At 35.9% G+C, this 25,000-nt stretch overlaps 2 protein-coding genes and 2 pseudogenes across 2 annotated transcripts; 2 read left to right on the top strand and 2 right to left on the bottom strand.

Moving 5' to 3' along the window:
- Positions 1-4: 4 nt before the first annotated feature.
- LOC133858244 (uncharacterized) lies at positions 5-7,978 on the bottom strand (the record flags this gene model as incomplete). The annotated part of the gene is made up of 7 exons (XM_062293672.1): positions 7,716-7,978; positions 7,494-7,628; positions 7,092-7,178; positions 6,822-6,893; positions 4,132-4,333; positions 2,577-2,695; positions 5-319 (listed from the first exon to the last, which is right to left on the bottom strand). Coding segments are annotated over exons 1-7 (1,059 nt in total), but the record flags the coding sequence as incomplete, so codon positions are not given.
- A 1,584-nt stretch (positions 7,979-9,562) lies between these two features.
- Positions 9,563-11,931, bottom strand: LOC133858245 (kinesin-like protein KIN-14E). The gene is made up of 7 exons (XM_062293673.1): positions 11,707-11,931; positions 11,421-11,615; positions 11,158-11,284; positions 10,820-11,022; positions 10,538-10,720; positions 10,190-10,285; positions 9,563-9,595 (listed from the first exon to the last, which is right to left on the bottom strand). Exons 1-7 carry the CDS (start codon positions 11,929-11,931, stop codon positions 9,563-9,565), a joined length of 1,062 nt encoding a protein of 353 aa, XP_062149657.1.
- A 1,574-nt stretch (positions 11,932-13,505) lies between these two features.
- Positions 13,506-19,417, top strand: LOC133858246 (kinesin-like protein KIN-14E; annotated as a pseudogene).
- A 131-nt stretch (positions 19,418-19,548) lies between these two features.
- LOC133858247 (kinesin-like protein KIN-14I) lies at positions 19,549-23,348 on the top strand (annotated as a pseudogene).
- The last annotated feature ends 1,652 nt before the right edge of the window (positions 23,349-25,000 follow it).

Consider the following 25,000-nt stretch of genomic DNA (forward strand, 5'->3'; position numbering starts at 1 on the left):
CAGCCAAAACTATCTCAGATGGAAATATTGCAGGCCAGTTTCCACCTTGACATTCATGCTTATGTTCAGGAATGTCAACATGTGGTTCAGATTCTGTGCATAACACAATCTCTGAAATATATGTTTTAAGATTATCAGACAGATTTTCATGAATGCCATGGTTCACTAGACAATCCCTGAGTACTTGTCCTCCGGCTTGTATTTGGCAGCGCTGCGAGCAGTACAATGGTATTGAGCATGATGTACAGGAGACTATATCTGCTGGCAGTTCATTCAAGCAGTAATGGCAATGAGTTTCCCGGCAATGCTTCAATATTATCTGCAAGTTACAGGGCCAGTAAATTTCTTCTTCCTCATCAGCAGTAAGGCAGCCATTAGCTTTGTTAATAAATAATGAAAAAATAAGTCACATTCAAAAGGAATAGATGGGAATAACCAAAAAAAAAAAAAAAAAAAGATTTAGAGAAGGCCTATGACCATGTCAACTGGGAGTTTCTGTTATACTTGTTGAAGAGACGTGGCTATGGGGAGAGATGGCAAGTTTGGATAGATCATTGCATATCTATGATGCGGTTTTCCATTCTCATTAATGGGTCTCCATTTGGTTTCTTTAGTAGTTTGCGTGGATTAAAATAGGCAGATCTATTGTTTCCTTTATTGCTTGTGGTTATTATGGAGGCATTAAGCAGGATGATGTCTGCTACGGTGGACAGTGGGCTCTTATCTGGATTTTTAGTGGGATCAAGGAATCATAAGGAGATAATAGTATCGCATTTGTTGTTTACAGATCAAACTTTGATCTTTTGTGAGTCTAGTTGTGAACAAGTTCGTAACCTGTGATGTTTGTTCTTATAGTTTGAAGCAGTGTCAGGGTTGAAGATAAATTTGTCAAAGTAAGAGATTGTTCCCCCATAGGTGATGTGGGTGATGTGGAAGGTTTGGCTAGCATTCTTGTGTGTAGAGTGGGTTTGTTGCCAATTAAGTATTTGGGTCTTCCTCCGCGAGCTCCTCAGAAGGCTTCTACCATTTGGAATGGCATTATTGAGAAGATGGAACATCGGTTGTCAGGTTGGAAGAGACTTTATTTATCAAAGGGAGGCAGGTTAACTTTGATTACAAAAAAAAAGCATTTTTTCTAATTTACCGTCACATTATTTATCCATTTTTCCTATTCCTATAGGGGGCTAATCGACATGAAAAACTTTATAGGGACTTTCTTTCTTTTTTCTTTTTTTTTTTTTTGGGGGGGGGGGGGGGGGGGGGGGGGGGGGGGGGTTTAATTGTTGATGAGTTCAAGTCTCATTTACCGAAGTGGTTGAAAATATGTGCTCCAATAATTTCAGGGGGTTTGGGGGTGAAAAATCTAATTCAGTTTAACTAAGGCCTTTTGAGTAAGTGGTTGTGACAATATGCTATGGAGATCAAGGTTCTATGGAGATCAGAGGTTGATGTTCAAAGGAGGTTGGGGGGCTCTAAGGTGTGGGAATGTGGAAATATATATGGAGGATGTGGGAAGGTTTTCCTAAATTTGTGAGGTATTAGGTAGAAGATGGATCTAAGGACCATTTTGGCATGTATGGTGTGTGGAGCAGCCCTTTAAGTTCTCTTATCTAGAATTATTCACTATTGCTCATTGTAAGGATGCGTGGGTGGATCATATGCAGTTCCATAATGGAATTCATTGGAATATTTTCTTTACAAGGCCTGTTCATGATTGAGAGGTGGAAGTGGTCTCTGTTTTCTTTGAGTTGTTATATTCTCAAAGAGTACAACAATGAGGTGAGGACAAAATTTGCAGGATTCCGTCTAAAAGGAAATCGTTTGAAGTTAAGTCTTACTATCAGGTGTTATCTACTTCAGTAAGTTCCTATTTTCCTCGGAAAGTTGAGGCTCCCTCAAGAGTGGTGTTCTTTGTATGAATGGTGGCTTTAGGAAAAATCTTAACTTTGGATAATTTACGAAAGATGAATGTAATTGTGGTGGATTTGTGCTATATATGTAAGAAAAGTGGGGATCTATTGATCACCTCCTTTATTGTGAGGTTGTAATAGAATTATGGAGTTTGCTTTTCTAGTTGTTTGGTGTTGCATGGGTTATGCCTTGAAGGGTGAGAGAGTTGTTGGTGAATTGGAGGAGACAATTGGGACACCGTATTGCTTTGAAAATGGGGAGGCTGACTCCTATTTAATGTGGTGTATTTGAAATGAACAGAGCACAAGAAGCTTTGAAGATCGCAAGACTGTGATATTAGAGTTGAAGAAGATGTTGTTCCAATCCCCTTTATACATGGATAGTAGTGTGGAATAGTTTGCTTGTTTCAAATCTTTTGGAGTTTTGTTCTTATTTTTCTATACTTTAGGGGTTTTCTTGTATGCTTCATGTGTACTAGGATTGCGCCACTTTGCACTTTTAATGAATATGAATTACTTATTAAAAAAAAAATATAAGTAGATTTGCTGAAACTCAATTCGGTACAACCTGTTTGGATATGAAGTGCTGAAAATTGATAGAAAAGAAAGATACAAAAAACTTGAACAGTTCATGATATGACATGTGGAACAGAAACCAGTTCATACCATGGCATAAGGTTCTTCAGTATGAACCAAGGAAGCTGGAGGGATGTCACTTGGTGAAACCATACCCCTTCCTTTATTTGCTGTGGTTACACACTTAAGTTTTATTTGGTGCTGCTCATCTGTCCAAAAGTTCAATGTAAGCAAACTACATTAAAAGTTCTATAATATCAAACTTAAAATTATCCTTGAACTAAAAGAAGATCTAGACCATCTTAAATATTTCAAAACTGAGGAGTATAATTTATATTTGCAGAATATGCTTGAGATGAACAAATTTTACTTGGACTAGAAGTTCCATATGAGCAAACTGTTAAAGCATCCAACCCTAGACTTAAGCTAGCAGATGAAGAGACGCAACAAGTGTATATACCAGTATGGATTCTTAAAACAAACCATATCAAGCATACGCAAAACTGATTTATAGTGGTGAAATTCTTTTAATAGCTGCAAGGAGTGATGGAAGTTTTATATATATATATATATATATATGCTTAGACTTAAGAATTATTGTAAGAACATGTTCTCAATGTGCAACTCCTTCCAATCTAAGTGGGATATAAGCAATATCCAGAATTTTAAAAGAAAAACAGTTTCCAAAAAAAAAAAAAAAAAAAACTCTCAGACACTCCAGAACCCTCCTCATCATCCATCTTAAGTAATTCCTCTATTACGTAACTGCATAAGAAACAGTATCATTCAATTGCACCCCAAAATCAAAACGTACAAAACAAAGATTCCATTATTGTTTCCCCATCTTAAATAATCCAAAAATAATAACAAACACGAGCATCCTCATATTCCACTATCAAGAACAACTCAAGAAACAGATCCTTTAAGGCAGTATCCGCATGCCACCCATCACGTCAAAACCATACCCACCTGCCATTCCCTATCTCCAATAGCATTTTTCAGGAGAAAAAGAGAAAATATTCTCCTTTTTCATATCACACCAATAAATGAAGTGGTTTTGAGATATATAAAAGAATTTCAGAATTTTTTTCATAATTAGAAACTAGTGTTTTGTTGCAAAAAGATATTCGTCAACTCAACTAGACTATGGAAAAACAACAACAGAATGCAACATGATCAAATTGGATCGCCCCTAAAACATAAAGCTCAGATACTTCAAGAGAGGGTTTTACTAGAGCTCTTTAATGCATTGAATAGAGGTCTACATCGGTATTGACTACCATCCAGACCCCCATTTGTGGCCAATTTTTAGAAGCCCAGTACAAGGAGAGGTGTGCGATGACTTGAAGTAATCGAAGAAAATTTCACAAGAAACAAGGAGAGCTCTTATTCAAGTTATAATAAAACATAAATTCCAAAGAGGAACTAACCAAAGAAGCAGTATTGTTGAGTCCAAAATGTATAATATGTTCTACTGGTTAACAATTATAAGCAATAGTACTGTACTGCCTGAAATTCAAGTGGGGAAACAAAATGGCTAAAGTGGGTAACATCAGAACATTAACGTGCAACCCTCCCTATAACGATAGGTTAATGATATAAGGGATTATCGACATATATGGATACTTAATACTGACTATCTTACCCAAAATATCCAAATTATTCTCATTATGTGGTACCATTGAAACCTCTGTCCTCTTATATTGGTCTGAAATTATCTGGAGTTCACTTTCTATTTGTCTCCTTCCACCCGATGATAATTCAAAAGTCTTAGCTATAATCAAGTCACGGGCTGCATCTTCATAGTTTCCCAAAGAAGCATTTACTTTACCTCTCCTATACCATGCCTGCAGCAAGGACAAGTTATATTTGGAGATGACCAGATATTACTGTCCAAGTAGACATACATGAACATAAAAGCACATCTATTTCCAATTAACAGTCAAATGACCACTACAAATGAATATGAGCAGTTGATGTCTCAAAGTGACATCTCAAGATTCTCAACATATTTCCAATGAATAGAATGAATTGATTTGACTATGTTATCTGTCCAACTGTTTCATCATTCATAAGTAAAAAATATGAATCCCACATGTGACTAATAACAACTAATCAATCTTGACAATCAAAAATTTTCTCTAAGATACTAAGGTGAACAACCCTAGTACAAAACAAGTAAAAAAGAGAGACCCTCCAGAAAAGAAATATTAAAAGTGTACTGAGTAAAAGAAGAAGACCTAAAGAGAAACTGTGGTGCAGAATCTAACAAATCAGCCCCAGTTTAACAAGAATTAAATTTCTTCTAAGGCTGGTAAAAGAAGCAGCGCTAGGATATATACAGAAGTAAGTTGCTAGGTAGCCTATTCTTTGGTTATACAGTAAAGAGAGAGTAAATGCTGAGAGACCCTTTTGGTCCCTGAAACTAAGCCTAGATTCGATTTTTGTCCCTGAAAATTAAAAAGTCAAATACAGTTTTTAAAAGATTTAAATGGAAACAATTAAGTCCTTCTGTCTGTCAGCAACTAGAGTAATTACATAAGTAGCAGAGTACTGATGTGGCACGTTAAATAGTTAATGTGGCTGGAGACACGACAAACTTATGACAAAGCCATCAAAATGGCACATTAAAGAGTGGGTTTAATTTTGGGCCAAATTGAGCATCTCACCAGGAGACAACTGGGCCTTTGCCCTCTATTAAACGCATCGTTAGCTCAACCCAATAACTTTGGTCCTTGAGCACCTACTAGAATCTTATGAACAAGTTGAGCCCTTCGTGATTGGTTTCTCAAATTACGATGAGCGCAACTAAGTTCGCAACACTCCTTGAATTGCACATACAGTCTGCAATGCATCCTATACCTGTGAAAGACCTGGGATCTGTAGCTTTCCCTTCCCAGGCACTTCACCACTGTTGGTGTTCTAAACATGTGGTACAATACCTTCGATCCTGCAAAGCAATCTTTGTGAGACGAGGTATAGATCGGACGTGCCCAACCAACGGCTCCACATACAACCGATTAAAATTAGCCTAACCGGAGCACGCAACAACAGTGCCATAAGACGCACGGTTGTGCTAGACAAAGGGCCCCACCTAGGGATACCCCATAACAAGAGGCTTTATGACCATCCTTTTTGCTATTTTCAATTATAGAAGATAACCCTTAGGGTTTTCACAACGTGCTCTTTCATATTTTTCCTCATGTCTTAAGGCATTTTGCTTTCATTATTTAATGGGAACTAGCTGATCACAAGAATTTCATTGTACTTCCCTATATAATAAGTGAAACGAGTTTGTCATCCTATTTTTTGTTTAGTGGGTATAACAAGGCAAACTAAGCTACTTAAAAATGAAGATAACTACTCAAAAAATTTGTCATTCAAGAAACGTAGTACACCATTCTATATTTTCATCTTAAGGGCTTTTTGTCCGTTGCAAGAGCTCCAATTAACTGATTAACTCTATTTTTGTCCAATGTACATACTCAATTAGTTATTCAGTAAGTGTTCCTCTAGACCAAAAAAAAAAAAAAAAAAAAGACAAGGGACATGACAGCTTGGTAACAAGCTATAGAATCTAATATGGAGCTTTTGTATTTAGGAGTAAATGAAGTCTCTAGTTTTGGCTAAGGGAAAATCCAGAACATACTTGAAGGTTTAAAAGTCTCATCAAGAAAGACTGGTGGAGAAGACTGACTTCAAAAGCGTGTCTATGGACAACATCAACTTTACTTCATTCTTCATAACAAATGCTGTAGAATGGAATTTAAAACAATAACCACAAAGCCAATTTTTTATTAGCAAAAATATGAAGAAAGAAAACAAAATCCATATCCGTTTTCTTCCCACCAAATCCTTTTTCCTTTGGGTTTCTCTTCATGAACTTATATCTCAATGAAATTAGCAAGATAAACCAATGTGTGGTATATATTTTAAGACAACTCTTAATAGGTGCATCAAAGTGTTCAAAAGTTTTTTTTTTTTTTAAAAAAAAAAAAAGCAATGAATATATAGTATTTGCCCGCATGCTGCACATTGAAGATAATTTTTACTCATTAAGCAGCTTCTCAAAAAAAAATTATTAAGCACATTTACATGTTTCAAATTCAAATACGAGATTACAGCCAAAGATGTATAAGAAAAGAAGTTGATATTATGTTTTGTCTAACAACCACTAGCTTTCTAACTTTTAATTGTATTCCTCAAACAACTGCTAATTTAGAGCACAAATCTAATGAATCCACATACAAAAAATATGAATTCATACGGTATATTCCTATCTCCAATTGCAGTTAATAGAGACACCGTATGAGAGCCAAATGATAAGAGCATTACCTTGGCATAGCTTGTAGAAATCTGAAGAGCTCGATCGCAGTCTCGTAGGCACTCTGCCAAAAGGTTCATTTTCTGAAGGAAGCCAACAACCATATAAGTAAAAGTAGAGATCCACCAAAATGATGAGTATAAGAATGTTTATGCTATCTCAGCCACACAAAAAATGGTCTTGTTTTGCCACTGCGTCATTTTCTCCTTTTGATCATTGTTAGCAATTACTCATTTCCCCTTTCTCAAATTAATAATGAAACTTATTAAGTTTGGACTCACATGCAGCACAGAAGCCCGATTGAGATACAAAGTTGCAACTAGATTTTTTTCCTTGTCATCAGCATCAATTGGAGCGAGTCGTAGTGCCTGTGTTTCATGCAACAGAAGAAAAAGAAAAAGAAAAAGGAAAAAAAAGAAAGAAAGAAAGAACGAAAAGAACATCAATAAAGACAAAGAATAGGCAAAGAACATAATCAATATACAGTTGCCATTCACCGTCCACAAAAGAAAGAATTAAGGGTGGGGTTTATGACCCTTTAAGCCAGTGGCTTGACTGTGCATAGTTATATCTTGAGGCCCCTAGTTATATCTTGGACACAGCCCCTTCCTCCTTATCCTCGCTTGGTTGACAGACCAGAAAATCAATATAAAACAAAGAAAAAGAAAAATGCTCTATGAGACCTGGGAATAGCAAGTCAGAGCCGTGGTGTAATCTCCAATGAAGAAGCAGTGATTACCCTTTTGCTTCAATTCCATAGCAGCATCTTTATTCTTACCACAGAGAACCCTTTCTCGATCCGTCAAATCTTTAACCATCTGAGAAAACCGAACTCTTTCTAAGTCTTTTTTCTCACAAACCAATCAGGGGGAAAATGTAAGATACTGTGCATGTGCTTCGCTTACCTGATGAAAGGGCTCCAAATGAGAAAAACAGTTAAGAAGAGAAGAACATGTTCGCGGAAGATCATCAGGAGTGCTCGCTGCCACCATCCGCTTTAGGCTGTCTGGAACCAGAGATTTCAGTTTCTCCATATCTGCGATTGAGAAATTCGACCGTCTATTATAAATTTATAATACGGTGATGAATGTGCATGTAGAAGGATCATCTCCATCTCATGCCATGCCTGCAACTGCAAGAGCAGTTTAATTGTTTTTAAGAAATGCTATTTAATAAAGTAGGTGGGATTGAAAATTATCTATTGAATTATTTTTTAAAGGGTCTATTATATTCAGTGAAATTAATAACACAAGTCTTTTTCTTTTTCTTTTTTTCTGAGATTAATTTATAACAAAAAGCCAATATGTGAAATCTAATAATCTATAAATAAATAGTACATGGAATCTTTTCCTTTTTTTTTTTCTCTCTCTCTCTCTCAACACAGACTCGCACAGACTTATTTGTTGTTAGTCGGGAAGGGAGGCTCTTGGTGGTGTTGCCTCCTAGCCTTCTTGGGCTATGGAGTTTTTGTTTCCTCCATGATGTGTATCATGGGAGGTAGTATTCTCCCAGCCATTTGGGCTGTGGAGCTTGCTTCTCCGAGTCCTCTCTGGACTTTGGAGTTTTGTGTTGGTATTTGTTGTTTTTTCTTTGTCTTCTTTGCGTTTCTTTGACAGGTGGTTGTTCTTGAGGCGTCCGGTAGGGAATCTTGTTGTTGTTGTCTCGCCTGTGGAGCGTTTCCGAGCCTTATTTGTCAAGCTTCTTTGATGTTAGATCTACGCTTTTTCATAGGCTTCGGAGAGACACGCGCCACTCAGATGGGTCCACCGGCGTGTTCCGGCTCCAGCGTTCTTTGCTGCGGCCGTGTGAGTTACCGGTGGCCGGCGCGTGGCTGTCACGCGCCAGTGACGTCTTGTCTTTGAGCTGCGCGTGGCGGTCACGCTCCGCTTCTTTTCGCCGCGCAACGGTGGTGCCCGGACTCAGGGTGGCCGATCTGCTGTTTGGCAGCTTCAGGGAACGCGCGTGCTGTTCACGCGCCGTTTTCCGGCGACGGCAGTGTTTCCTTCCGGCGACTTTGGATTGACTTCTGTTAGATTTGTTTGTGTATCCCTTAGTTCCTAGGTACAGTTTGCCTATGTGTGGCTCAAATTTTATTGAATTTTTCTTTGTAAGGGGGGCTTTATTGTAAATTTAGTAAAGTTTGGGATTCTGCATAGGTAGCTGTTTTTTAAGCTAGATCCTTCTGGTTTAAGAGTTTGAGGGGCATGTCCCTCTTTGCTCAAGATGTAATTTTTCAGATCCTCTAATAGCACATGTTGTTAGTTCAAAATAAATAAATAAATAAATAGTACATGATGTGAAACCTATAAATAAACAAATCCAGTATTATAGTGCCAAACCGAGGAACAAAAGACCCCGATCCATAGTAGATCATCATGATCGAGCCTCAATGTCAAAAAATAGTAGTGTTTTTGTCGTCTTTGATTGACGTAAGATTTTATCACGGTGTAGATATCATCAGTAGGCACCTGCCCGTAAATTTTCAAAGTGATCAAAGATCATTTTTCCAAATTTAACGGATCAAACTTCTCGAAAAAGTTAGCATTCTAAAGTAAAGATAGGGGGTAGGGGCGCGTAACGAGTTCCACCCGTCCACACGATTGCCTCGACTGTATCTACATGCTCGTCAAATTTTGTGCAAAACCGAAGAACAAAAGACCTTGATTCGTAGTGAATCTTCAAGATCAGGCCCTACTGTCAAAAATTTTGTGTGCACTTTTTTGTTCTTTAATGATTTTTAAAGCACCTCACATCAATTAAATTCATTTATATCCATTTTAGGAGTCTGCAGGGATGATTAAACTGTCAGCATACTCTAGCTTTAGTCTGTTTGAATGTCGTAATGTTGGTACAGGATCTAAATCACATAATCCTGAGAATGGTATCTATTCTATTTCCTTTTTTATTATTTCTGTGAGTTAGATTTACAAAAATAGTAATCTATTTTGAATTTTGTTGTCACGCAGAGGAATATATTGGGTTAGATGATGACAAATACGTTGGGAATCTGCTGGCGGAATTCAAGACAGCAAAGAATCAAACTAAAGCAGAAATTTTGCCCTGACATAAGGCTTGGGTGCAAGGCACACATAGTGTAGGGATTGGGTCTCCCAATGGTTTTGGGTTTGAGGGTGGTTGGGTTTTCTTTCTTATTGTAGGCTGCAAGCTCATTCTCTCGGTTTAGGAAAGGGCAAGCTTGTCGGGTTTGAGGGCTTTTGGGGTTTTTGAGGGTTTGTTGGGTTTCTTTCTTTTTGTGGCTGCTTTGGCTGCTCCTGTGTATACTTCTTATATACTTAGGGACGCCTAACATTATTTTAATAAAAAATTTCTTACTTATAAAAATAAATAAGTCACAAGGGTACTGGATAACGACACTTACCTTTAAATATTTCTTAATATTCAATCTAAAGCGTTGAGCATTTTTTGGTGAAAGTATATCTATAAGTGTATCTTGGTAAAACTCTACCATATATGCCTGCATTAATACAAGATCGATGTCAATTCTAAGATATATATTTATATATATCATATAGACGGACAACTAATTAGAAACATTACCATGCAGATGAGGAAAAGTAAGAGAGCAACAGCTACAACTTGATTTTGGATGAGGGTTGTAACATTCAAACTCATAAATAAAGTGAATCATACAACTGATGCTGAAGTTTACTACAAAATTAATTTAAGCTGTAATATCAGTTCATTATATGGCATTGGAAAAAATCACCTTCAATGAAAATGAGAATTTGTTGCCATCTCGTCTTATAATTTTAAATAGTTCTGTCATAGCTCGAGGAGTAACTCCAGGATTGTTTTCAGATCCATATATTGTAAATGTCTTTCCAGAACCAGTTTGACCACAAGCAAATATGCACACATTATACCCATCCACAGCAGATTGCACCAAATACTGCAATTGTAATAACAAAAGTATATATATATATGAGAAAATTACAAGCTAAGATCCCATAATTAAGTTGATAATGTATTCAAACTCAATCAAACTTACCCTTGTATCCTCAAACACGTCTTTTTGAGTAGCACTTCCATCAAATACATGATCGTATATATGCTGCTTGGCTTTATCATCTTTCCACGGATGTTCAACTGTAAACTCATCAAGACTTGTAAGTACATCTCTTTCTTTTTCAGCAATCTCTTTCTCATTAAGAGGTCTTAATCGACAAAAAACTCGGATCTTGCCTTTCATATCTGAAATGTATCAAAGGGACAATATTTTGCTCATATCATTTATAAAGATTATTCAAGACATAATAAAAATAAAGACCAACACATCTAATGCTGTCGAAAATGCACTCCATTTTGAAGGTTTTAGAAAATGCCAACCTTCAATAGTATTAGAATAACGCTTTCTTAAAACTTGTTCCTCCTTATAAAGGACTTCCAACTCAGCAAGTCGAGCCCCTTGCATCTTCAAAATGGCAGCAGTTTGCTCATTCTTTCTATCCATGTCCTAAATACAAGTGGAAAGTAATAAGCAAAATGTACTCAATTGAAAATACATTCGTTTCAAGGCCTGAAATATTGTGATGCAATTAAAGTAGAATACTAAAACATAAAGAATTAGGAATAAGATTAAAATATCAAACTTCTTTCACTTCTCTCAATTCCTCTAATTCCTTTAGATTATTTTGTAATGAAGCCAAATCACAGTTCCTAACAGCAAGAGTTGACTCAACAACAACCAACTCTTGTGTGACCCCTTCAAGCTTCTTTACAAGTTCAAGAACTTGAAACTTTAAGACTTTACATTTTTGCTCAAAGCTTTTCTCAGGAAAATCTTTCTGCATTTCAATAATTACTATGTACATGAATTCATAACCCGTGAAAACAATAGAGATTCCTAAAACCAAATTCAAGTGGAAACAGTACTACCTCATCAGCTTTCTTCTTTTCAAGTCTAGATATCATTTCTTCCAATGATACTGTTTCAATAATCTGCTTCTTTATAGGTGTGCCATGATTGCAAGTAACTTTTGCTAGGTTTTGCTTGTCAGATCTCAAGGATTCTTTCAATTCCTCTAGCTCTTCTTGCAGTTTTACTTCTTGCTTTTGCTTATCAACATCAATTTTGGTTGTAGTTCCCCGAGAGAGATACATTACAACTTCTTAAATGATGGTATACATAAAAGAATCTTTTTTTTTTTTTTAATTTTTTTTTATTTTTTATAATTTATATTTCAAAAAAGCACAGAGGAATGCAACCCAAAGTACACAGGATGTATAAAGGATACTCCTAATCCAAAGAGAAAGAAGAACACAAATCTAAAAAATAAGAGAAAGAAAATTAAAGAAAGACTATTTCTACCACATAAATAGGAAGCCTAATTGGCAAAAAAGAAAGGATTTCTCAGAGAAAACCCCGAGTTTCAAACCCAATGGTCAGTTTGATGATATGAGTATTCAGTACATGTATTGGTCCATAAAGAGCAAAAGGGTCCAAACAATCATGAAAGATTTAGTCTTAATATCTAACTTGAGGTTGTTTAAGGAAAAAAAAACTTAGATAATGCAGTTTAACCTATAAAGCTCAATTGTCAGACCTTGGTGGTACTTTAGTTGAGCAAGTGTAGATTTCAATATATTTACATGATATAACTCCATAATGATTGGTTCTTGATTTCTTCTCATATATGTGCATTCAAAGCAGCTGCTAAATGATCAGTTACCTATCCTCACATCTCATGGGATGTTGACCTTGGAATATGATAATGGATGCTTTTGTTCATTGTCAATTTATTCAACCATAGTTCAATCTATTGGAATTTCATTTTAAGTCTCACTTGATTAACATTCCTTTGAGATTCTTCTAGAGCTTTAGACAAATCCTGAATACGTTTCTCATGCACTTCCACGTTAGGAGGTTTAAGGCGTAACATGACATCATTTATATGCGTTTGAAGAGCAACACGTATTTCTTCTCCCTACAACAATAGAGAAATCACTACTAAGACATGAAAGTACAAAATGGTTCAGAGGCTGAGAAACTCTAGTATTGAACACTGGTGTATAAATAAGAGAGGTGATCAAAACCTGCTTGGTATCAAACTGAAATGTATGATGAACACCTACAACTCTCATCTTAAAGAAAATAGCAATATCGCTCCCATACAACCTAGACACAATGAATGGAACCATGAATCACTCCTTATCTATAAAACTGTAATGTGATAAAAAAAAATAAAAAATAAAAAATAAAAAATAAAAAATAAAAAATAAAAAAATAAAAAATAAAAAAACTAATTCAAATATTGGGCCTAAAGTTCAGCCCATATCCAATTTAGATCCAATTAATTATGGATCCAAGACAGTTCTTGGAACATAGGGGCACGTGGGTTTCCTAGCTGAGATCTCGGATCTCAGATCTCAGGTCTTAGATCTCAACTCTTAGCTCTGAGCTAGGAAACCCACGTGCCCCTATATTTCAAGAACTGTCTTGGATCCAGAGTTAATTGGTTCTAAATTGGATCTGGGCTGAATTTTAGGCCCAATATTTGAATTTGAATTTTTTTTTTTTTTGGTCACATTACAATTTATAGATGAGGAGTGATTCAAGGTCACATTCATTGTGTCTAGGTTGTGTGGGAGCTGTAGAAAAGAGTTGCGAAAGACTATTTTTCTTTTTGAATTTGTTCAAAATAAATTCAAGTGTTTATAGCTAAGGGTTCGGGATGATGGAACCTTTCGGTTATTTTGTTGAACATGCTCTCCGTTCATTTACATCTGATGATATGCTATGTTTCCAAAAGGTAATGACATGTTTTCTTCACATTATCATGTTCTGTTATAACTAGCATACTCATGAAGACCAAAATAAAAAAAAATTACAGGATTCTATACCAACTTCGCTGCTCAAAATTAATAGCTTCCTAGTAATCCGAGCAACAAAACTGTTCAACATAAGTTTGAAGTACATGGGAATTCCTTCATCTGATGGCCATTAGGTTACTTCAGCAAATTTAGATGAACGAATTGAGCTCGTTGAAAAATTATACACGTGTCCTTTGAAGTGTTTAGAGCTCAGAGATGAACTTTTTGTTCAAATTTCAAAACAAAAAAGAAATAATCCTAATAGGTATGCCTTAAATTTGATATTGAGTTTTCATAATTAATAAATTTGAGGCTTGTAATTATAGTGTTGGGATAGTAACGAGCAAAATGCCCCACTTCTTGACATTCGTAATGGTTATAGGTTAAACTGTATTATCTAAGTTTTTTTTTCCTTAAACAACCTCAGGTTAGATATTAAGACTAAATCTTTCATGATTGTTTGGACCCTTTTGCTCTTCATGGACCAATACATGTACTGAATACTCATATCATCAAACTGACCCTTGGGTTTGAAACTCGGGTTTTCTCTGAGAAATCCTTTATTTTTTGCCAATTAGGCTTCTTATTTTTGTGGTAGAAATAGTCTTTCTTTAATTTTTTTTTTCTTATTTTTTAGATTTGTGTTCTTCTTTCTCTTTGGATTAGGGGTATCCTTTATACATCCTGTGTATTTTGGGTTACACTCCTCTGTGCTTTTTTGAAATATACATTAAAAAAAAAAAAATTCCTTTACGCATACCATCATTTAAGAAGTTGTAATGTATCTCTCTCAGGGAACTACAACCAAGATTGATGTTGATAAGCAAAAACAAGAAGTAAAACTGCAAGAAGAGCTAGAGGAATTGAAAGAATCCTTGAGATCTAACAAGCGAAACCTAGCAAAAGTTACTTGCAATCATGGCACACCTATAAAGAAGCTGGTTATTGAAATAGTATCATTGGAAGAAAGGATATCTAGACTTGAAAAGAAGAAAGTTGATGAGGTAGTACAGTTTCCACTTGAATTTGGTTTTAGGAATCTCTATTGCTTTCACGGGTTATGAATTCACGTACATAGTAATTATTGAAATGCAGATAGATTTTCCTGAGTAAAGCTTTGAGCAAAAATGTAAAGCCTTAAAGTTTTAAGTTCTTGAACTTGTAAAGAAGCTTGAAAGGGTCACACAAGAGTTGGCTGTTGTTGAGTCAACTCTTGCTGTCAGGAAATGTGATTTGGCTTCATTACAAAATAATCTAAAGGAATTAGAGGAATTGAGAGAAATGAAAGAGGTTTGATACTTTAATCTTATTCCTAATTCTTTATGTTTAAGTATTCTACTTTAATTGCATTACAATATTTCAGGCCTTGATACGAATGTATTTTCAACGGAGTACGTTTTGCTTATTACTTTCCACCTGCATTTAGGACATGGATAGAAAGAATGAGCAAACTGCTACCATTTTGAAGATGCAAGAGGCTCGACTTGCTGAGTTGGAAGTGCTTTATAAGGAGGAACAAGTTTTAAGAAAGCGTTATTTTAATACTATTGAAGGTTGGCATTTTCTAAAACCTTCAAAATGGAGTGCATTTTCGACAGCATTAGATGTGTTGGTCTTTATTTTTATTATGTCTTGAATAATCTTTATAAATGACATGAGCAAAATATTGTCCCTTTGATACATTTTAGATATGAAAGGCAAGATCCGAGTTTTTTGTCGATTAAGACCTCTTAATGAGAAAGAGACTGCTGAAAAAGAAAGAGATGTACTTACAAGTCTTGATGAGTTTACAGATGAACATTCGTGGAAAGATGATAAAGCCAAGCAACATATATACGATCATGTATTTGATGGAAGTGCTACTCAAGAAGACGTGTTTAAGGATACAAGGGTAAGTTTGATTGAGTTTGAATACATTATCAACTTAATTAGGGGATCTTAGCTTGTAATTTTCTCATATATATATATTGGGCCTACAGTTTAGCCCAGATCCAATTTAGAACCAATTAATTCTGGATGCAAGACAGTTCTTGGAACATAGGGGCACGTGGGTTTCCTAGTTGAGAGCTGAGAGTTGAGATCTCAGATCTCAGATCTCAACACTTGAATTTCTTTCGACCAAATTAATAAAGAAAAATATTCTTTCACAACTCTTTTCCACAGCTCCCATACAATCTAGACACAATGAATGGGACCATGAATCACTCATTATCTATAAAACTGTAATGTGATAAAAAAAATAAAATAAAATAAAATAACTAATTCAAATATTGGGCCTAAAGTTCAGCCCATATCCAATTAATTCTGGATCCAAGACAGTTCTTAGAACATAGGGGCACGTGGGTTTCCTAGCTGAGATCTCGGATCTTAGATCTCAAAACAAATAAAAAATAATCCTAATAGGTATGCCTTTAATTTGATACTGAGTTTTCATGATTAATAAATTTGGGGCCTGTAATTATAGTGTTGGGATAGTAACGAGCAAAATGCCCCACTTCTTGACATTCGTAATAGTTATAGGATCTCATTTGTTGAGCCTTTTATGAAGCGTTCACTCCAAGTATATGACCAACCTTTTCAATTAGAACTACTATCATTGCTATTCTTGATTCTGTTTATCACACTTGATTTTGCTATTACATGCAATACTTGGTCAAAGCATGGGAGTTGATGTATTTGTGTGCTTCTTCCGTGCCTCTTAGTAAGGACATTGGTGGATATCTATCAGAGTATGTTTATAATGTGGCACATGGTGTGAGTGTGGATTCTGAGGTTCAAGTGCTTGCATTAAATACATTAAATGTTTTTAAGCATGCTGTTAAGGCTGGTCCCAGGCATACAATACGAACACGAGAGGAGATTGAGGCCCTTTTAACTGGTTGAAAACTTACAACTATAGTATTTTTCTTGGATGAAACTTTTGAAGAAATCACGTATGACATGGCAACCACAATGGCTGATGCTGTTGAGGTACTTTTAAGCCTTCTCTACTATTAGGTCCATCTAAATATTCATATCTATCTGTGTATGTACTTTTTTGTTGAGGTACTTTTATACTATTTCAAGATAGACTTATTTTTAAGTCGTATGTATGCACTTTTTTGTTCTTCATTGATTTTTAAAGCACTTCATATCAATTAAGTTCATTTATATCCATTTCAGGAGCTTGCAGGAATAATTAAACTGTCAGCATGCTCTAGCTTTAGCCGTTTGAATGTCGTAATGTTGGTACTAGATCTAAAACACCTAATCCTGAGAATGATATCTATTCTATTTCCTTCTTGATTATTTCTATGAGTCAGATTTACAAAAATAGTCATCTATTCTAGACTTTGTTGTCACGCAGAGGAGTATATTGGGTTATATGATGACAAATACATTGGGGATCTGCTGGGGGAATTCAAGGCAGCAAAGGATGAAACTAAAGCATAAATTTTGCCATACAAACTGACATTAAAAAAAAAAAGCTATTTCGTGAATCAGATGAAGCTGTGACCGATCCAATGTTTGTACAGTTGTCCTATGTTCAAGTATGTAATTTCTTATTTCAATGACTAGTGATGCTCATTTTGAAGTTTACAGGACCACCTTATCAACATTATGGAAATGTTTTCTTGTTCTTTTACGTAGCAAATGTTGCTTTCATCAATGGGAGATGTATCTCTAATGTTCTAATTAAACGGTTTCCATTGGTACTTTCTTAGGTGGTTGATATCTAATTATTTGGAAAAAATATATATTAGCCCCCCAAACTACCACCCTTTCTCCGGATGGCCCCTCCAAACTACTACTTTCTAATTTTTTGGCCCCATCCGTTTATTTATGCCGTTAATTCTAAACAGAATTCCGAAAATACCCCTCCTACACTTTGAAATTCTCACGGTTAAGGGAGGGGTATTTTCGTGTTTTTGGCCAATTTCTGTTAGAATTAACGGTACAAATAGATGGATGAGGCCAAAAAATCAGAAAGTGGTAGTTTGGGGGGTCGGAGTGCAAGTGTTGGTAGTTCGGGGTGCCATCCGGAGAAAGGGTGGTAGTTTGGGGGGCTAATATATATTTTTCCCTAATTATTTTTTTCCTAGAGGAATTTAAAGAATCCTTGAGATCTAACAAGCAAAACCTAGCAAAAGTTACTTGCAATCATGGCACACCTATAAAGAAGCTGGTTATTGAAACAGTATCATTGGAAGAAAGGATATCTAGACTTGAAAAGAAGAAAGTTGATGAGGTAGTACAGTTTCCACTTGAATTTGGTTTTAGGAACCTTTATTGCTTTCACGAGTTATGAATTCACGTACATAGTAATTATTGAAATGCAGATAGATTTTCCTGAGAAAAGCTTTGAGCAAAAATGTAAAGCCTTAAAGTTTTAAGTTCTTGAACTTGTAAAGAAGCTTGAAAGGGTCATAAAAGAGTTGGCTGTTGTTGAGTAAACTCTTGCGGTCAGGAAATGTGATTTGGCTTCATTACAAAATAATCTAAAGGAATTAGAGGAATTGAGAGAAATGAAAGAGGTTTGATACTTTAATCTTATTCCTAATTCTTTATGTTTAAGTATTCTACTTTAATTGCATTACAATATTTCAGGCCTTGATACAAATGTATTTTCAACGGAGTACGTTTTGCTTATTACTTTCCACCTGCATTTAGGACATGGATAGAAAGAATGAGCAAACTGCTACCATTTTGAAGATGCAAGAGGCTCGACTTGCTGAGTTGGAAGTGCTTTATAAGGAGGAACAAGTTTTAAGAAAGCGTTATTTTAATACTATTGAAGGTTGGCATTTTCTAAAACCTTGAAAATGGAGTACATTTTTTACAGCATTAGATGTGTTGGTCTTTATTTTTATTATGTCTTGAATAATCTTTATAAATGATATGAACAAAATATTGTCCCTTTGATACATTTTAGATATGAAAGGCAAGATCCGAGTTTTTTGTTGATTAAGACCTCTTAATGAGAAAGAGACTGCTGAAAAAGAAAGAGATGTACTTACAAGTCTTGATGAGTTTACAGATGAACATTCGTGGAAAGATGATAAAGCCAAGCAACATATATACGATCATGTATTTGATGGAAGTGCTACTCAAGAAGACGTGTTTGAGGATACAAGGGTAAGTTTGATTGAGTTTGAATACATTATCAACTTAATTAGGGGATCTTAGCTTGTAATTTTCTCATATATATATTGGGCCTACAGTTCAGCCCAAATCCAATTTAGAACCAATTAATTCTTGATGCAAGACAGTTCTTGGAACATAGGGGCACGTGGGTTTCCTAGCTGAGAGCTGAGAGTTGAGAGTTGAGATCTCAGATCTCAACACTTGAATTTCTTTCGACCAAATTAATAAAGAAAAATATTCTTTCGCAACACTTTTCCACAGCTCCCATACAACCTAGACACAATGAATGAGACTATGAATCACTCCTTATCTATAAAACTGTAATGTGATTAAAAAAAAAAAAAAAAAAACTATTTCAAATATTGGTCCTAAAGTTCAGCCCAGATCCAATTTAGATCAATTAATTCTGGATCCAAGACAGTTCTTAGAACATAGGGGCACGTGGGTTTCCTAGCTGAGATCTCGGATCTCAGATCTCAATTCTCATATCTCAACTTTTAGCTCTAAGCTAGGAAATCCACGTGCCCTTATGTTCCAAGAACTGTCTTGGATCCAGAGTTAATTGGTTCTAAATTAGATCTGGGCTGAACTTTAGGCCCAATATTTGAATTAGTTTTTTGTTTTTTTGGTCACATTACAGTTTTATCGATGATGAGTGATTCAAGGTCACATTCATTGTGTCTAGGTTGTGTGGGAGCTGTGGAAAAGAGTTGCGAAAGAATATTTTTCTTTTTGAATTTGTTCAAAAGAAATTGAAGTGTTTATAGCTAAGGGTCCGGGATGATGGAACCTTTTGGTTATTTCGCTGAACTTGCTCTCCGTTCATTTACATTTGATGATATGATATGTTTCCAAAAGGTAATGACATGTTTTGTTCACGTTACCATGTTTTGTTATAACTAGCACACTAATGAAGACCTAAATCAAAATTTTTTACAGGATTCTATACCAACTTCGCTGCTCAAAATTAAAAGCTTCCTAGTAATCCGAGCAACAAAACTGTTCAAGATAAGTTTGAAGTACATGGGAATTCCTTCATCTGATGGCCATCAGATTACTTCAGCAAATTTAGATGAACGAATTGAGTTCGTTGAAAAATTATACACGCATACTTTGAAGCGTTTAGAGCTCCGAGATGAACTTTTTGTTCAAATTTCAAAACAAACAAGAAATAATACTAATAGGTATTGCTTTAATTTGATACTGAGTTTTCATGATTAATAAATTTGGGGCCTGTAATTATAGTGTTGGGATAGTAACGAGCAAAATGTCCCACTTCTTGACATTCGTAATAGTTATAGGATCTCATTTGTTGAGCCTTTTATGAAGCGTTCCCTCCAAGTACATGACCAACCTTTCCAATTAGAACTACTATCATTGCTATTCTTGATTCTGTTTATCACACTTGATTTTGCTATTACATGCAATACTTGGTCAAAGCATGGGAGTTGATGTATTTGTGTGCTTCTTCCGTGCCTCTTAGTAAGGACATTGGTGGATATCTATCAGGGTATGTTCATAATGTGGCACATGGTGTGAGTGTGGATTCTGAGGTTCAAGTGCTTGCATTAAATACATTAAATGCTTTGAAGCATGCTGTTAAGGCTGGTCCCAGGCATACAATTCGAACACAAGAGGAGATTAAGGCCCTTTTAACTGGTCGAAAACTTACAACTATAGTATTTTTCTTGGATGAAACTTTTGAAGAAATCACGTATGACATGGCAACCACTGTGGCTGATGCTGTTGAGGTACTTGTAAGCCTTCTCTACTATTAGGTCCATCTAAATATTCATATCTATCTGTGTATGTACTTTTTTGTTGAGGTACTTTTATACTCTTTCAAGATAGACTTATTTTTAAGTCGTATGTATGCACTTTTTTATTCTTCATTGATTTTTAAAGCACTTCACATCAATTAAGTTCATTTATATCCATTTCAGGAGCTTGCAGGAATAATTAAACTGTCATCATGCTCTAGCTTTAGCCGTTTGAATGTCGTAATGTTGGTACTGGATCTAAATCACCTAATCCTGAGAATGATATCTATTCTATTTCCTTCTTGATTATTTCTATGAGTCCGATTTACAGAAATAGTCATCTATTCTAGACTTTGTTGTCACGCAGAGGAGTATATTGGGTTATATGATGACAAATACATTGGGGATCTGCTGGGGAAATTCAAGGCAGCAAAGGATCAAACTAAAGGATAAATTTTGCCCTGCAAATTGACATTAAAAAAAAAGTTATTTCGTGAATCAAATGAAGCTGTGACTGATCCAATGTTTGTGCAGTTGTCATATGTTCAAGTATGTAATTTCTTATTTCAATAACTAGTAATGCTCATTTTGAAGTTTACAGGACCGCCTGATCAACAATATGGAAATGCTTTCTTGTTCTTTTACGTAGCAAATGTTACTTTCATCAATGGGAGATGTATCTCTAATGTTCTAACTAAACGGTTTCCATTGGTACTTTCTTAGGTGGTTGATATCTAATTATTTTGTTACAGTTGCAACATGATTATATATTGGGAAATTATCCTGTCGGAAGAGATGATGGTGCGGAGCTGCTGCTCTGGAGATCTTGGTTGAGATTGGATTTGTTGATAACCCTGAATCTTGCACGTGAGTTTTTTTTACTATGTCTTACTCCATGTTATTTGACCTTTCCTTTCTGAATACTTTGTCGCTTATGCTTTTGTGGTCTTTAACTTGCTTTCGTATTCACAGTGATTAGAAAGATAGGGGAGGTATTTTTTACTTATCAATTTCCATAAGCAGTTGTTTTGTACTCTAAAATAAATTTGGATTTGTTGAGATAAATGTTTTCAGTGACTGGAATTCACTTTTGGAACGATTCCTTCCAAGAAAAATTGCTATAATATTGGCAAAGCGGGTATGGGATTTGGATATTGTTTCTCGTTACTATTCTATGGTAAGAATTAAAATTTTCAAATTCCTTGTGCATCAATGAGTAACTTGCTCCAAAGGGAAATAGTGTTATAAGTCCATTCCGTATTCTTCCCATAAGTTTCTTTGTAATTTTACTCTGAAGTATTTGCAAGATATTTCAACTCATTTGTATAATATCTTATTTTTAACTGAAAATTTTGCATTTGTTGTCTACTAGGAACATTTGACAAAAGACGATGCGAGACAACAATTTCTGCGAATATTGAGAACACTTCCCTATGGGAATTCAGTTTTTTTTAGTGTTCATAAGATTGATGATCCTATTGGACTTCTGCCAGACGAATAATTTTAGGTATTAATAAGAGGGGGTTGGTGTTAAGTTATAAGTTTTATGCACATATTGCAAAGTTGTTTTTTGCATTGTGGCCTTCCCTTACTTTACGTTTATTTGTTTGCTCATTTGCCCATAGGTTCATTTTTTCCGCCCAATTGTAAAGGAGTATGTACATTCTGCCGAGTTACAAGACATAATGCAATTTGGTAGTAGCGATATTGAAGTTTTCTTTAAGATGAGAGTTGCAGGTGTTCTTCTTACATTTCAGTTTTATACCAAGCCGGTTTTGATCACCTCTCTTATTTATACACTAGTGTTCAGTACTAGAGTTTCTCAGCCTCTGAACCATTTTGTACTTTCATGTCTTAGTAGTGATTTCTCTATTGTTGTAGGGAGAAGAAATACGTGTTGCCCTTCAAACGCATATAAATGATGTCATGTTACGCCTTAAACCTCATAGCGTGGAAGTGCATGAGAAACGTGTTCAGGATTTGTCTAAAGCTCTTGAAGAATCTCAAAGGAATGTTAATCAAGTAAGACTAAAAATGAAATTCCAATAGATTGAACTATGGTTGAATAAATTGACAATGAACAAAAGCATCCATTATCATATTCCAAGGTCAATATCCCATGAGATGTAGATCTGAGATTTGAGATCTCAGCTAGGAAACCCACGTGCCCCTATGTTTCAAGAACTGTCTTGGTTTCAGAGTTAATTGATTTTAAATTGGATCTGGGCTTAACTTTAGACCCAATATTTGAATTAGTTTTTTTTTGGTCACATTACAATTTTATAGATAAGGAGTGATTCATGATCCCATCCATTGTATCTAGGTTGTGTGGGAGTTGTGGAAAAGAGTTGCGAAAGAATATTTCTCATTTCTGATTTGGTCGAAAGATATTCAAGTGTTAATAGCTGAGGGTCCGGGATGATGGAACCTTTTGGTTATTTTGTTGAACTTGCTCTCCGTTCGTTCACATCTGATGATATGCTATGTTTCCAAAAGATAATGACATGTTTTTTTTCACGTTACCATGTTCTTTTATAACTAGCATACTCATGAAAATCTAAATCAAGAAATTTTACAGGATTCTATACCAACTTCGCTGTTCAAAATTAATAGCTTCCTATTAGTCCGAGGAACCAAACTATTCAAGACCATTTTGAAGTACATAGGAGTTCATTCATCTGATCACCATCGGGTTACTTCGGCAAATTAAGATGAACGGATTGAGCTCGTTGAAAAATTATACATGCGTACTTTGAAGTGTTCAGAGCTCCGAGATGAACTTTTTGTTCATATTTCAAAACAAACAAGAAATAATCCTGATAGGTATGCCTCTAATTTGATACTGAGTTTTCATGATTAATGAATTTGGGGCCTGTAATTATAGTATTGGGATAGTAATGAGCAAAATACCCCACTCCTTGACATTTGTAATAGTTATAGGATCTCCTTTGTTGCGCATATTATGAAGCGATCTCTCCAAGTACATGGCTAACCTTTACAATTAGAACTACTATCAATGCTACTCTTGATTCTGTTTATCACACTTGATTTTGGTTTAGGGTTTTGGGTTTTGGGGTTTGGGGTTTAGGGTTTCGGGTTTCGGGTTAGGGTTTTGGGGTTTAGGGTTTCGGGTTTAGGGTATAGGGTATAGGGTATAGGGTATAGGGTATAGGGTATAGGGTTTAGGGTATAGGGTATAGGGTATAGGGTATAGGGTATAGGGTATAGGGTTTAGGGTATAGGGTTTAGGGTATAGGGTTTAGGGTATAGGGTTTAGGGTATAGGGTATAGGGTATAGGGTTTAGGGTATAGGGTTTAGGGTATAGGGTTTAGGGTATAGGGTTTAGGGTTTTAGGGTTTAGGGTATAGGGTTTAGGGTATAGGGTTTAGGGTATATGGTATAGGGTATAGGGTATAGGGTATAGGGTTTTAGGGTAGGGTATAGGGTTTAGGGTTTAGGGTATAGGGTTTAGGGTATAGGGTTTAGGGTATAGGGTTTAGGGTATAGGGTTAGGGTATAGGGTTTAGGGTATAGGGTTTAGGGTATAGGGTTTAGGGTATAGGGTTTAGGGTATAGGGTTTAGGGTATAGGGTTTAGGGTTTTAGGGTTTAAGGGTTTAGGGTTTAGGGTTTAGGGTTTAGGGTTTAGGGTTTAGGGTTTAGGGTTTAGGGTTTAGGGTTTAGGGTTTAGGGTTTAGGGTTTAGGGTTTAGGGTTTAGGGTTTAGGGTTTAGGGTTTAGGGTTTAGGGTTTAGGGTTTAGGGTTTAGGGTTTAGGGTTTAGGGTTTAGGGTTTAGGGTTTAGGGTTTAGGGTTTAGGGTTTAGGGTTTAGGGTTTAGGGTTTAGGGTTTAGGGTTTAGGGTTTAGGGTTTAGGGTTTAGGGTTTAGGGTTTAGGGTTTAGGGTTTAGGGTTTAGGGTTTAGGGTTTAGGGTTTAGGGTTTAGGGTTTAGGGTTTAGGGTTTAGGGTTTAGGGTTTAGGGTTTAGGGTTTAGGGTTTAGGGTTTAGGGTTTAGGGTTTAGGGTTTAGGGTTTAGGGTTAGGGTTTAGGGTTTAGGGTTTAGGGTTTAGGGTTTAGGGTTTAGGGTTTAGGGTTTAGGGTTTAGGGTTTAGGGTTTAGGGTTTAGGGTTTAGGGTTTAGGGTTTAGGGTTTAGGGTTTAGGGTTTAGGGTTTAGGGTTTAGGGTTTAGGGTTTAGGGTTTAGGGTTTAGGGTTTAGGGTTTAGGGTTTAGGGTTTAGGGTTTAGGGTTTAGGGTTTAGGGTTTAGGGTTTAGGGTTTAGGGTTTAGGGTTTAGGGTTTAGGGTTTAGGGTTTAGGGTTTAGGGTTTAGGGTTTAGGGTTTAGGGTTTAGGGTTTAGGGTTTAGGGTTTAGGGTTTAGGGTTTAGGGTTTAGGGTTTAGGGTTTAGGGTTTAGGGTTTAGGGTTTAGGGTTTAGGGTTTAGGGTTTAGGGTTTAGGGTTTAGGGTTTAGGGTTTAGG

Source organism: Alnus glutinosa, unplaced genomic scaffold, assembly GCF_958979055.1.
Source record: "Alnus glutinosa unplaced genomic scaffold, dhAlnGlut1.1 scaffold_74_ctg1, whole genome shotgun sequence".
NCBI classification, from domain to species: domain Eukaryota; kingdom Viridiplantae; phylum Streptophyta; class Magnoliopsida; order Fagales; family Betulaceae; genus Alnus; species Alnus glutinosa.

Bases quoted from the DNA above. Each gene is read 5' to 3' on its own strand.
- LOC133858245 (XM_062293673.1), bottom strand. From the start codon at position 11,931: ATGTATCTCTCTCGGGGAACTACAACCAAAATTGATGTTGATAAGCAA. The intron at 11,616-11,706 runs GTAGTACTGTTT...ATTGAAATGCAG, and splicing joins AAAAGAAGAAAGCTGATGAG to AAAGATTTTCCTGAGAAAAG. The intron at 11,285-11,420 runs GTTTGATATTTT...ACTTGTATTTAG, and splicing joins AATTGAGAGAAGTGAAAGAA to GACATGGATAGAAAGAATGA.